General features: G+C 48.1%; 1 protein-coding gene across 9 annotated transcripts in view; it reads right to left on the bottom strand.

Moving 5' to 3' along the window:
* RNF144A (ring finger protein 144A) overlaps nucleotides 1–13,868 on the bottom strand; it is a 115,100-nt gene that overhangs the window by 17,418 nt on the left and 83,814 nt on the right. For all 9 annotated transcript variants that reach the window (XM_082356952.1, XM_082356951.1, XM_082356948.1 and 6 more), the window contains 3 exons: nucleotides 9,089–9,193; nucleotides 8,892–8,952; nucleotides 2,935–3,142 (listed from right to left, as the gene is read on the bottom strand). In XM_082356952.1, the coding sequence (XP_082213078.1) occupies nucleotides 2,935–3,142; nucleotides 8,892–8,952; nucleotides 9,089–9,193 (374 nt within the window). The remainder of the gene's footprint in view (nucleotides 1–2,934; nucleotides 3,143–8,891; nucleotides 8,953–9,088; nucleotides 9,194–13,868) is intronic.

Below are 13,868 nucleotides of genomic sequence, written 5' to 3' on the forward strand. Positions count from 1 at the left end.
CATGATCAGAAAAAAAAAAAAAAAATGTTAAAAACACACACACACACACACACACTAATCGCTTATTAAGATCTACTTGGCTTGTCTGTACAAAATTGTTTTCCTGAGGGGTCTGAGCAGGCCCCCAGGGGTGAGCATGGTGGCATTTAAGCCTGGGGTCGAGTGCAGCTCTTCTGCACACAGGCTGGGTGGCAACCTGTCTGAGGCCCAGCCTTCTGGCCAGTGTGAGTGTGACAGATGGCGTTATGCATGTGTGAAGGGCGCAGGGCAGTGCAGGCCTGTGTGAAGTGCCCAGTAAATGGCAGCAATGATTCTATGCTGCTCATAAAAAGACAGCCCAGGTATCTTTTTAGGTTGACTGTAGAAAGATGTCCATCCCATGCTATTCATCTTAAAAGACAGCTAAAAATATGGAATCATCTGGAAAAAGAAGCGGTCAAGGGCAGTTATCACTGATTATGGGGCACGTACTGTTTGAACTCACTGCAGCTACTCAATGTCACCAGGAGAAAAATGATTTCCCATTGGGATGAGCAGCCTTTTCAGAACCTAATGCATTCATGAGTATAAATTCACTACAAGTGAGCAAATTCTGGCATCCTGAGTAAATTCTGGCTGAAGGATCTTCCACAAGCATCATAGTGAATGTCAGCCTTAATTATGTCATCACTTTACACGGTTGTCTGAGCATCAGTGAGCTTCCAAACAATTGCAGCCTCAGGGTTTTCCTAAGCTCGGGGCTCCTACACCGTGGGGCATGTGCTCCAGCTTAATAGGTTCTTGTTTCGTTCACTAGTACAAGGTGACCAGGTAAGACGCCCTGGAAAGAAGCAGTACCTCCTCATAGTCAGGGGGTCTGGAGACAGACGTGCAAGCCCTGGTTGGGCTGTGTACATACTATCAGTCTCCACGTCTGCAGACGTGAGGCAAACTGCATCCGTCTCAGAGCGAGTGATGAAGATGTAAAGAGTTTCTCTGTGCTGAGCACATAGAATCCAGCACGTATATAGTAATCACTCAATAAATGCTAGTTGTTAGTAATACTATTACTGAAAGATAATACAACTGTAGCTCAAATTCATCTCTAATTTAACAGCAAACTGCAGACCAGCCTGGCCACACAGAATGTGATTTACAATGAAGCAGGGTTGTCATAACACGTGTTATGACATGTAGCTGGGTAAGCCAGAAAGTCAGGTTTTTTTGGTAAAATCTTTGTTTTTTATATTTTCACAAAATGAGATTTGTGAGTTCTTATTCAAGTTGCCCTTGCGTCAGTTTCTTAGGTTGCACAACCTGATTTTTTTTTTTTTTCATTTTGTTTGTTCTTGTTCTTTCTAAGGTATATCACGGATGATTTAATATACACGTACGTCGTGCCATCGTGACATGATTGCGGTCTTTGGGCAATGACTTCCATGAGACCAGAACACCACAGATGAAGAAATACTAAGTCGTCAGGCTCCCAACACCCACCACCCTCCACCTTAAGAAGGTTTTATGGACCCCTTCTCCATCCCTCCCAAGAGCAGGACACTGGCTCTTCCTGACTCCGGGTTTCACTGGTTCTTGGAAGGGAGGAGCCCCTCACTCACTAAGTGGGGCCTTCTCTTAAACAGTCACCCGACTGCTTCACGAGGGCACAGCCCCGCCTGCCCTCTACCTGCTTCTTCCCCAGCCTGGAAATCCAGCTCTCCCAGTTATGTGTAATCTGTCACACATGCAGTGTGGCTCTTCTCGCAAAATTATGAAGGATCAAGGCCCTAAGTATAAGTTAAGTGATCATTCTAGCGTTTCATCGCTTGCTGTATGCCGAGATTTGGGGTGACAACGTCCAAACAAACACAAGAGCTCAGCCTAGTGGAGGGATTGGACACATAAACAGATGAACTAACATCCAACAAGGCTGGTGTTGTCATCAATGCAAACGATCTCCATGGGGGACACAGAGAATGGGTCTCCAACCCTGCCCTGGGAACTGGGAAGCTCGACAAAAGAGGGGACATGAGCCACGTCCTCGAGGGTGGCAAGGAGTCCCCAGGGAAAGCAGGAGGGCAGAGAAGGGACATTCCAGGCACAGCACAGAGGTGCAGGCGGCAGGCGACAGGGGTGTGTCCGGCGTCACCACGAGGGTCCCTGGGCAGGTCGAGCTGTGGGGAGAGGGGCGGGGGCAGCAGATGGGGACAGAGGAAGACAGGCTGGTGACACCTTCGGGTGGATGGTGAGATTTACTCCACCAGGAAGTGGCCTCAACAGGCGCTGGGCCACCTCTATCTGATTGAGCCAGATGCCACTGCAGATACTGGAGGACAAAACAGCTGAATACTATCAATTTCTATGCTTCAACCTACTAAATTTCAAGGTACACAGAGTGATGCTGTGGTGTCCACCTGGCCATCCAGGCTGAGGGTCTGGCGGGGGACGGGAGGGCAAAGCCGCTACGGCGGTTTACCGCATCCTTCCTGCCAAGCCCCCCATTTCAGGCACATGTGGCCCCCTTGGCCTCAGGCACCAGGAGCCTGTATTTGGCGAACCTTCTGGTGTTTCTAACCACTGCCCCCCCTCCTCTTGTTCCTGCTCCTGCACCCCCATTTTGGATCATCTTCAGCACGATGGAGTCTTGGAAAAACTTCAGGTATCACAGGACTTAAAACCCTGCATAGTAACTGACTGTTCATACGTTTGCCTTTCTGGATGGGCAGAGTGTACTCTGTTTCTTATGCATCTTTCTATTTCCAGAGGCTGGCACAGTGCCAGGCACATAATCTGTTCTCAAAAATAAATAATAAACGAATAAACAAATCCAGGTCTGAATGAGACCCAAGAGAAGAGCGTACGTGGAGACTGACCGGGCTGCAGGCCTGTCCTCCCCAGAGGCATACTGAGGGAGAAGGCTGATTCCTTCTCCCAGCCTGCAGTCTGCCCCGAGCATACCTGGTCTCCCCGGGAAGGAAGGTGATGGGCATGGTCTCCGGGCAGCCCTGGCCAGGGTGCCAGCTGGCTTTGCAGGCGGAGCAGAATTCCGTGTCGCAAGCTTTGCACTGCACCAGCTGCGGGGTCTGCAGCCCCATCTCCTGGAGCTGGCACACAGCCTGGCAGGTGGACGCTGGGCACCAAGTCCGACAGGGGTCCAGGAGCACCTCTGGCACAGGGAATAAAAACAGGCAAGTCAAACTCTGCAGGACCAAGGATCTGGCGGGGCTTCAGACTGATGGACACGGACTTCACGTATTTAAGGGAGAAAAGGAAATCAAGGTCAGACATAATATACCCTTCACGATCAGGGACCCATCTGGCTCCTCCTCCTCCCCCCGGGCCACTCCCCACTTCCCACTCCACTCACGTGGGGGACAGCAGATCCCCAACTACCCCCAGAGTCCTCGTGGCTCAGGAGCCCCTACATCCTGGAAGCCTTGTGGTCCAGGGACCACCTCCTGCTCCCTGCCCGCCTGCCCTGGGACATAGCTTCGTGCAGTCAGGCCCGTCCTTCAGGCTCGTAGCCTCACAACCTAGCCCAGGGTGGGATGTGCATCGGGCATCCCAAAATATTGGTTAAGGATGGAAGGAAAAGAGGGAAGGGAGATGGCTGATTCTTCTTCTCATCAAAGGTCAGACCTCTGACTTATGACTGTCTCCCTCCCAAGTTCAAATCTAAGCCCTGAGCTAAGGACTGTATGAAATTCACTCTTCAACAGCAGGCTTTCCCTCTGAAGTGGAGCCCACGTCACTAAGAAGCCTGATTTGATGAAATTAGTCAGGAGGTTTATTTTGAAAAACAGAACACCACAACACTCCCATTCCTTCACATCTGCTTTCATATCTCACATTTCTTTAAGTAACGGTCCCGAGCTGTCCTTCACGTGAGCCTGGTTACTGGTTCCTTGGACCCTTTGTCCAGTGTGACTGGACTCTCAATGCAGGCCAGCGGGAGGGAGAGCTGGGCAGGAACCCACACGGATGCTGACGCAAGGCCAAAACGCCGCGAGGGAGGCCAAAGGATTCCAGGGAGTGTTCAAAGGCCTCCAAGTCAGCCACGGAGGGTCGCTCTTGAGAAGGAAGGGACTGCATTGTGCTGGGAACTTGGAAGCAGTGAAAGGCGCCTGCAGGCTTCTCGGCCATGTGACCAGCGATGGCCGCGGTGGGTCGGTTCACCCACATCAGAGACAGGATTTGGAGGCACTGGGACCTCCAACAGGCTGGGGCTGTCATGAGCTGCAGGCGCCCGGGCCTCACCTCAACAGGCCACCCGTGTGTTTGCCATGTTCCCCAATCAAATGTGGATTCAGCCCGCCATGAATGAGCTCCTGTCAGGTACAATGGGACTAAAAACCATCTCACCATCCAATCCGGGGGCTAACAGTAAGTATTTCAGTCTTTGAGGGCCATGAGGTCTCCATCCAACTACTCAGCTCTGCTGTGGTAGCACAAAGGCATCTGTGTTGATGCGTAAATGAGTGTTCCAATAAAACTTGATTTATAACCCCAAGCCAGGGGCCGTACTAATTTGGCCCACTGGCCATGGTTGGCTGACTCCTAATCGAATCTAACTTTTTTTAAAAGGTGAATTAATCAACAGCACAGAAGTATCAAATTGGTAGGTCTGGCAGAAGCTTTAGAAGACTTGCTAATACAAAGGAACGCCGGCATTCAGGAAAATGTGATACTTTTTAATTGTTTTTCTTTATAATAAGGTAAAATCTTCCTGATGCGCCTAATAGTGAGCGAAGGAGTAAAATTAGCTCTTGTCACGCTGAGCTGAGAGTATTGGCTTTTCTAAGACTGTCTCTGGCTGTCCGAGCCAAGGACGTGGTTTTGTGGGAAAACGCACGTGTGTGGGGCAGCGGCCTGCAGGCCCCTGGGCTGAGGAGGCAGGAGGAAGGCGGAGGGAGGGATACAGAGGCGGCCCGGGGCACGTGGGGGACACACCAAAGGCCGCTGCCCCAGGGTCCTGTGCCTTTTAGCGGCGGCCCTCCCCCTCCCTCATCTGGAATTCTCTAAGAGCTCTGCCTCCGGTGCTGGTGTGTGTGGAGGGTAAGCCAGGGTTTGCGGCACCTGCATCACGGGGCCCCCATGGGCCCGGCCCCCGAGGACAGTGCTGCGGGATGTGGGCGCTCGGCCTGCCAACAGCAGGACACGGGCAGGTACGTCCTCAGCGGGGTCTCTTTCCCTGCCAACTTGACAAGGTGTTGAGTGCTGTTGCCCCTAAAGGGACACCACTGTCCAGTTTAGACCCTTCCAGTTCCCACCGCTTCTGCTCTGAGGAGGCTGTGACCTCAGGAGGGGACCAGCAGAACCTCTTCCTGCATCTCACGGCCGAGCGCCATCTTCCGTCCACTCCTCTTAGAGGGCACGAGTGGCTGCCAGGGTGGGGGGGGCCTTTTCATGAAAGGCCCAATTATATCATGCAGCGCACAGCAGCGGAGACCCAGTTAGGGTTTCCATGGTAACGACTTCAACAGTGCAACCTGTGTCCTTATGGCTACGCCCATCCCCATGGGAGAGACTCCCTGTGGGAGACGTAGAGGGCAAACACTCTGCCCCATCGATCTGCTAGCTCAGAACACCCTTCCGCAGTGCTGCCGGCACACATGCCCCTGTGGGCACAGCCTGGGCTCCTCTCTCAAACGTCTATTAGAATTCTACATCATCACCCCGCTGCTGGAGTCTGCCAGTTGGGTGTACAAGATGAGACGCGATCAATAGTAAAATCCACACTGGGCAACAGCAGAGGTTTTCTTTCCAGGATGTGTATATACATACATATCTATGTCTGTCTATCTATCTATGTATTACATGTATATCTTATACTATACATTAGATACATTATATCATATGATATATTATAACTATTATAAATATTGTATCTAATATTTATATATATACATATTTGTATATATTTTCACACAAGGCAAGCAGTGTATTTTCTGGCACACTAGAAGAAACTCATCTTAACTCCCATCTCCCAAAGGTATATTCATAATAGATTAATGAAGCAGGTCCCTAATAGCTCTACTTATCAAAAAGCCCAAGACTCTTTTTAAAGATGTTTTTCTTTCCTTTTTTTTTTTTTAACATCTTTATTGGAGTATAATTGCTTTACAATGGTGTGTTAGTTTCTGCTGTATAACAAAGTGAATCAGCCATACATATACATTTATCCCCATACCCCCTCCCTCTTGTGTCTCCCTCCCACCCTCCCTAACCCGCCCCTCTAGGTGGTCACAAAGCACCGAGCTGATCTCCCTGTGCTATGCGGCTGCTTCCCACTAGCTATCTATTTTACATTTGGTAGTGTATATATGTCCATGCCACTCTCTCACTTCGTCCCAGCTTACCCTTCCCCCTCCCCGTGTCCTCAAGTCCATTCTCTACATCTGCGTCTTTATTCCTGTCCTGTCCCTAAGTTCTTCAGAACCATTTTTTTTTTTTTTAGATTCCATACATATGTGTTAGCATACAGTATTTGTTTTTCTCTTTCTGACTTACTTCACTCTGTATGACAGACTCTAGGTCCACCCACCTCACTACAAATAACTCAATTTCACTTCTTTTTAGGGCTGAGTAATATTCCATTGTATATATGTGCCACATAAAGATGTTTTTCTTTCTTAAACACAACTGTCCTTTGAGAAGCACACTGTGAAGGGCCCAGCACCCCCGCTCATACTGGTCCATTCTCACTGCCCTGGATATATAAACAAACGCCTGCAGCGTGGTGTGGTCGGTGCTCAAATAGGAGCTCGTGTGTAGTCCAGTGGGGCATGCAGGCAAGGGCGATGGACCTTCCCTGGAAGCTTGTTTGTTCCCAGCCTTGGGGGTCTTCCAGTTGGGAGAGCAGGTGCTCAGAAAGCACCTCACAGCCTCCCTCCTGGCTTCCTGCTTCCCAAGGACCTGGCTGGAGGACTGAGGAAACTCAGATTGAAATCAAGGCTCTGATATAAGATGAGACATGTAAAGTTCACAGGAAGACAGTGCTTGAAACTTTAACCATAGGACTTTTTAGTTACTAAAGGTTGTCAGAAAATCATGGCAACTGTCAGTTTTAATCCAGTCACCATCCTCACTTGAAAATGAATTTCAAAGGGAGAGAGTACGTTGAAACTTGCTCACTGATCCTGTCTCAGAATTTGCTCGGTGACCAGCTATAATCAATAGCTGTATTTTATTAGCCTTAACATTTTAACATTTCATTCAGACCGGTCTCTGGTCCTATTAAGTCCGAGTCCTTTTTGTGTTTTTTGCTGCTTTGAACGTAATGCTAGAAAAATGTTTTAAAGTGATGGGTTTGAGAGATATTTTTTTAACCTAAGTCGAGTTGGGTTCATTATGCAAAGGAAAAAAAAAAAAAAATCTTTGACTAAGCTAAAGTTCGGAAGAAATAACACAGTTAAAATTATTATGTAGGAATATTTACCCAGCTGCGTTTTTAAATTCAATGTCATAGAAAGTTCATTTTCTTGTAATCCAAATAACTGCCAGTTTCTGTCAAGATTCCCACTGGAAAATGTTTTCAGAAGACGCTCAAAGTCTCAGAAATCCAAATTAATTTTATTGCTCCACATACTGACGTTTGTATCACATGGCATTATATTTAAGCTATAAACTGCCCCAAACCAAACAATACATGGCATTTAAATAAATAAACTCTTGAAAACAAATTTCAATGCCATCAAAAATCCTGTTTGATTTTTTTTAGGTTGGCCACACATTACCTTTTTTTTTTTTTTTCCTTGAGAAGTGAGCCTCAAGAGGAAATGCAGCTATCTTTAGCATTTCTTTAAAAAAAAAAAAAAAGAAAAAGAAAACTTTCCACATTCAGCTAAACTAAGAGTCTCTGGACACTTTCCTCTAGTCTATTCCGCATTCCATTCCCATCCTGATGGTGTTTTCCTGTAAACACGCCACCCAGGGCCGCATCTCTCATAAAGGCCTGATCCAGGCAAGGACTGGGAACCACTCCAGGAAGAGGGGGGAGCAAACTTCAGTGCTCACAAACCGAGCTGAAAACTTTACAATCCGATGCGGCATCTTCACGATAAAGTTTTACCTACAGAGCATCTTCTACCCATGTCTTATTCTGCTCCTTTTCAGGTGAGCCCAAGGTCCAGAATATATATGAAAACGAGGCCAAACAGAATCCACAGAGTCTTTAAAATATCATGTTATGATCCTGACGTACTTCAGACAGCAAAGAGAAAGACCCATCCCAGACGGTCAGCGTGTCTGAACTCCGGAGCGGCCCGGCTCCAGCCAGCAGGGCTGGGCAGGGCACTGCGGGGGACCTGGTCCACACCCCACCCCACTCCCCACCAGAGATGGACATCAGGGCACGTCAGTCAGCCTCTGTGGGTGTCAGGTTAACAGACAACCTTGTCGGGCTGTTGGGAGACTTGGTGAACCAAGGGCTCAGCACCCACTGGTCCCGGCGTGCACAAGGCAGCCTGTCAAGGCGATGGACATGCGTGCGGTCAGGATGCTGAGGGCCACGATTCCACCCTGCCTGACCTCGGGACTTGCTTCCAGGCCTTTGTATCTTTTAAATTCTCCGGAGGTCTAAGAATTAGTTCTCAGACTGTTAGACTTTAACCTGGCTGGAGAATAATGCCCCACGAGGGTCTCTTTAAACTACCCCCAAAATCCCAAACCCCTAGAAGCAAGCTGTGTTTCACGAATCTTTCCTGTTCCTAACTAGATCCCCAACAGAGGCCTTCCAACTGTGAGCTCTGCAGAGAATTCAAATGACAGCCGAACTTTAGAAGTCTACTTTACATCAATGTTTTCACTTCTGCTGTAGCCAAATGATATATAATCACAATCACCAAAAGCACTCCCCCGGGTTACCCGGATTCTGTCACAGGAATCATAACTGGCTAAGACACGGGGGCACCTACCTCTTTCAAACTGTAGCTTTTTGTATCTTTGCATGATTTCAGCTGCAACCATACACTCAATCTAAGGGAAAAAAGAAAAAGGAGTAAAACAATCTGAGGGCTAGACGACAATGCCAGGTCAGCCCAGACAGAGCCCATGACCCCCCATCACTGAGGAGCCCATGCTCGTGCACCCCAGTTTCCCCAGCTGAACATGCCTCGTTCTCCTGTAGGTGGCCCTGTTTGGGGCAGGCAGCATCAGGGCAGCTAATTGCAGTTTCTAATCCTTCTTTGATCAAGAGTTCCACATACTGTTTCAGGCACTGAAAAAAAAAACAGAAATATCTGTAAACATCTTTACTTCCTTAAGGCTGAAGGAGCAGTGAGGCATTAAAAAAAAAAAAAAAAAAGGACAAATCAAACACATTGTTCCAATACGGTTTTTTGTATATTTGCCGTGTAGCCATAGCAACGACCAACTTAGGGGTTGTATTCACTCAACAAATATTTGCGGGGTACCTCTTGTGCACCGGGACTAGGGATGTGGGCTGGAGCCCTGGGCCCGACCTCGGCAAACACCGTGCCAGTGAGCCCAGGGCAGAAGCAGAGGCATCGAGGGAAGCAGGGAAGCCGTGTCCCTCAGACACACATCAGACGTCAGGCGCCATCCTCAGTCCCCTATACTCCATTGTTTCATGTGCTCCTTAGAACATGCTCGCAGGAAAGGTGTGACCATGTCATCATTCAGGTGTGAACACTGAGTGACCAAAGAAGGAACTGCCAGCTTACCCAGACAGCAAGGGCAGAGCCCAGATTCCAACCCAGCCTCGCCTGCCTCTAAATCGCCCCTGCACCCCACACCGAGAACCCAGAATGGCTGCCCATCCTCCTTCAGTGACCCCTTACTTACTGGGCAGTTACTTGCTACCACCTTCCCCTACTTGGCAGTCTCGCTGGACATCTGAAGTAAGTTCAGAAAAATCAGTGAGGGACACAAAGCAAAGTTCATACCAAAGTGAGGAGGCCTTTCCCAATGCCGGTTTACTCTTGCTTCACTGTCTGCTAGTCATAGAAATCCAATACTCCCTTAAAAAGCACTTCGTAAACAACAAGTAGAAGAAAGGTCATGACCTTCCCTAGTTGCAAGCTCACTACCAAATGTGACTGAGACAAACATTGAAGCGCTTACATCAGAACTCAAAGAGCATGGGAAACCGGACCTTTCAGTGAAGGGAAGCAAAGCACAGTATCTCACCAGCATCTCGAACCTCCTTTCAGTCACAGCCCAGTGTAATACCGGGGCTCATAATTCCACCACCACTACACTATTATAATGACACTATTACGTGTCATAGTGATTCATCAAGAAAAGCACATAAACTGTTGGTGGGAATGTAAATTGATACAGCCACTATGGAGAACAGTATGGAGGCTCCTTAAAAAACGAAAAATAGAATTACCATATGACCCAGCAATCCCACTACTGGGCATATACCCAGAGAAAACCATAATTCAAAAAGACACATGCACCCCAATGTTCATTGCAGCACTATTTACAATAGCCAGGACGTGGAAACAACCTAAATGCCCATCGACAGATGAATGGATAAAGAAGATGTGGTACATATATACAATGGAATATTACTCAGCCATAAAAAGGAACGAAATTGGGTCATTTGTTGAGATGTGGATGGATCTAGAGACTGTCACACAGAGTGAAGTAAGTCAGAAAGAGAAAAACAAATATCGTATATTAATGCATATATGTGGAACCTAAAAAAAAGGTACAGGTGAACCAGTACGCGAGGCAGAAATCGAGACACAGATGTAGAGAACAAATGTATGGACACCAAGTGGGGGAAGCAGCAGGGGTTGTGGTGATGGGATGTATTGGGCAATTGGGATTGACATGTATACACTGATGTGTATAAAATTGATGACTAATAAGAACCTGCTGTTTAAAAAAATAAATAAATTCAAATTCAAATTCAAAAACAAAAAAAAAGAAAAGCACATAAGCTGTTTCCTAAGCCTCTTCCTCCCCCCCAAAATGTCTAATCCATTTCATTATAAGAATGCATGGTTACTAGGAACGGATGGTCCTAAAATCAGATCCAGCTGCAGTTTCCACTGGTTCTGTGCTTTGAACAAGTCTGCCTCTCTACCAGCCTCATTTTCTGGACCTGCATTTTAGGGTGGTTCAGCCTACCTCATGGTGGAGTCGAAAGAATATTGTGCAAGAGAAAGAGGTCGAGGACTTCCCTGGTGGCTCAGTGGTTAGGAGTCCACCTGTCAATGCAGGGGACATGGGTTCGAGCCCTGGTCCGGGAAGACCCCACATGCCACGGAGCAACTAAGCCCGAGCACCACAACTACTGAGCCTGTGCTCTAGAGCCCGCGAGCCACAACTAGTGAGCCTGCCAGCCACAACTACTGAGCCTGTGTGCCACAACTACTGAGCCCACGCGCCACAACTACTGAGCCCATGTGCCTAGAGCCTGTGCTCCGCAACAAAGAGAAGCCACCGCAATGAGAAGCCCGCGCACCGCAATGAAGAGTAACCCTCGCTCACCGCAACTAGAGAAAGCCCGCACGGAGCAACGAAGACCCAACACAGCCAAAATAAATAAATAAATAAGTAAGTAAATAAGTAAATAAATAAATAAATTTATATTAAAACACAAAAAGAGAAAGAGTCTAGAAGACGACATGGAAAAGAGTGTATGCTCAATATATAAATGACAATTGATCTAAATGGGTAATTCTCACCATTTTAGCAAACCAGAATATTTCATTCACTAAAGACTCTAAAGATGGCAATTTCTTTAAAAAACAGAAACCAAGGTAATCCTCGAAAAGACCCATCTCCTACAGCCTCTCTCAAGAGCACTGAACAGAACGCTGAGACTCCACGTGTCAATTGCAGCCTTGGTGCCTACGACCCAAGGGCCTGTATGCCTCTGTCCTGTCCAAGCTCCCTGTGACCACGCGGGCCCTGAACTTAGGTTTTTCCCAGATCATCTATGTTTCACCAATGCAATGATGATGAAGAGAGCTCCAGAGAACCGAGTAAGGATGAGCCTGGTCCTGGCGCTCCCTCTGAGGTCTCAGATGGCAGAGGTTTCAGAGGTAAACTCATCAAAACCAACACAGGAGCTTCCCAGAACGAGGGAGAGGCAGAGGAGGAGGGAGGGGGTCACGCGGAGCCTCCATCAGGCCTCCACCTCTTCAGGAAGACGGCACCATGGTTTGGTGGTGCGCTGAACCCCCACAGCAAGGTCTGTTCACAGTGGGAGGTGACTGGAAAGTGAATGTCCTGTGTGGGGCTGGGGGCAGGCTGAGGAGGAGAAACACGGCAGGCTTCAGAGCTACAGAGACACCTGGAATCCCTGCCCCTCCAGGCACAGCCGCGGGCCGGTTATGTGATGAGTTTGGGCCACAGCTCCCTTGACTACAGAATACAGATGCCCATCTTGCTGGGCTTTTGCAACGGTAAGAAAGAAACTATGTAAAAGCACCTGGCACAATTCCCAACACACAGACCACCTAAGTAAGAGGGATCGCTGTTACCTGCTGTGTGTCTATCTGGGTGATAGATGTCTTACAGTCATAGGTGAAAAAAAAATCAAAACCTTAGCAACAAGATCGTTATTTTACTTCTTACAATTAAGTTTGTCTAAACTGAGTCTCTGGAGGACCCTGGAATGCCGTAAACTGATAAAATGCTGAAAACTCTCACAATACTGTGCAGAGAAGTACATGATGAGAGAAGGTTTACAAAATGCAACAATGAAAGATGGTGTGAAGCACACACCCGGCGGGGGGGATCTCCGAGTCTAAACGACGCTGTTGAAGAGACCGCACGTATCAACAAGCAGTGCGTCACGTCTGCGGAGGACTGCCCAGGGGCGCACGTCCTATGCCATTCGCAGGCCTCTATGCAATTTGCAAAATGACTGTGCTCTGGAAGCATCCATTTGTTTACTATATAAAAAGAGATGAGGATCCAAGTGTCTGACCAAGCATCCGTGGAAAACAAGCCCAGGCTTCTTCCAGATATAAAGCAGGCCATGACTCACAAGCTCTGTTTTTCAATCTAATAGCAAAAAGATGTCTTGAAATGAGCACCAAAAAAATGCCAGAGAAACCTCAGTCAAAATATACAGGACAAAGGCAGGCACTGATGTACTGATATTTCCTGCTATCGTATTAGTTACAGCTCTCTGTAACCAAATGCCTCAGGACCCTGTGTTAATCACTACCTGTGTTAGCCAACTAAACACACACGAGGCTCTTAGGAGGTGTTAATCCCTCCCATTTTATGGAGGAGAGAACAAAGCCCAGGGAGGTTAAAAACGGGCCCAGAGGTGGAGTCCGTAAGCGGAGGAGCTCGAGCTCAAACCCACGTGTGCCTGACTCCAAAGAGGTGAGGGTTTTGCTTTTCTAAACTCGTGCCTTCTTCCTCCCCAATCAAGAACTCTTTCATAAGCAATCGTTTATTACTTATTTTCTGTTACCTCATGAGGTTTTTTTTTTTTTTTTCAGTACAAAGCATTGTATGCATTTTAAAGTGGCAAAGTCTGAGTCAAACTAGACTGTGTCTTTATGTGTCCCTGATGCTTGGATGCCAGGACATTCCATGACATCAAGACCCCAAGGCCCCTGTGGGAAAAGATGCGGGTGCAGATCCTTAAGACGCACTGTGCTGGGGCTCCAGTGGGGTCCCGCCTCGGGGGCGCGGGTGGTCAGGAAGGCATCCCAGAGATGGAAAGCTGGCCAGAGAGACAGGACGTCCCAGCAAAGGAGCGTCTACCACACAAAGGGCAGGAGGAGGGAGGGGGGCTGTCGAGAGCCGCAGAATGTTCCAGGCCTTTCGTTTTCCACTCTGTCGTCCAACTCTTTGAAACCCGGTCCAAAGGCAGAGGCAGCACTGCTGATCTGCTAAGGTACCTCCGCTGTGTCAGAATGTTTCTGCCAAGGAGAAGGGGGCCACAGAGA

This window comes from Balaenoptera borealis (genome assembly GCF_965194805.1).
Source record: "Balaenoptera borealis genome assembly, chromosome: 15".
In the NCBI taxonomy this organism is placed as follows: Eukaryota; Metazoa; Chordata; class Mammalia; order Artiodactyla; family Balaenopteridae; genus Balaenoptera; species Balaenoptera borealis.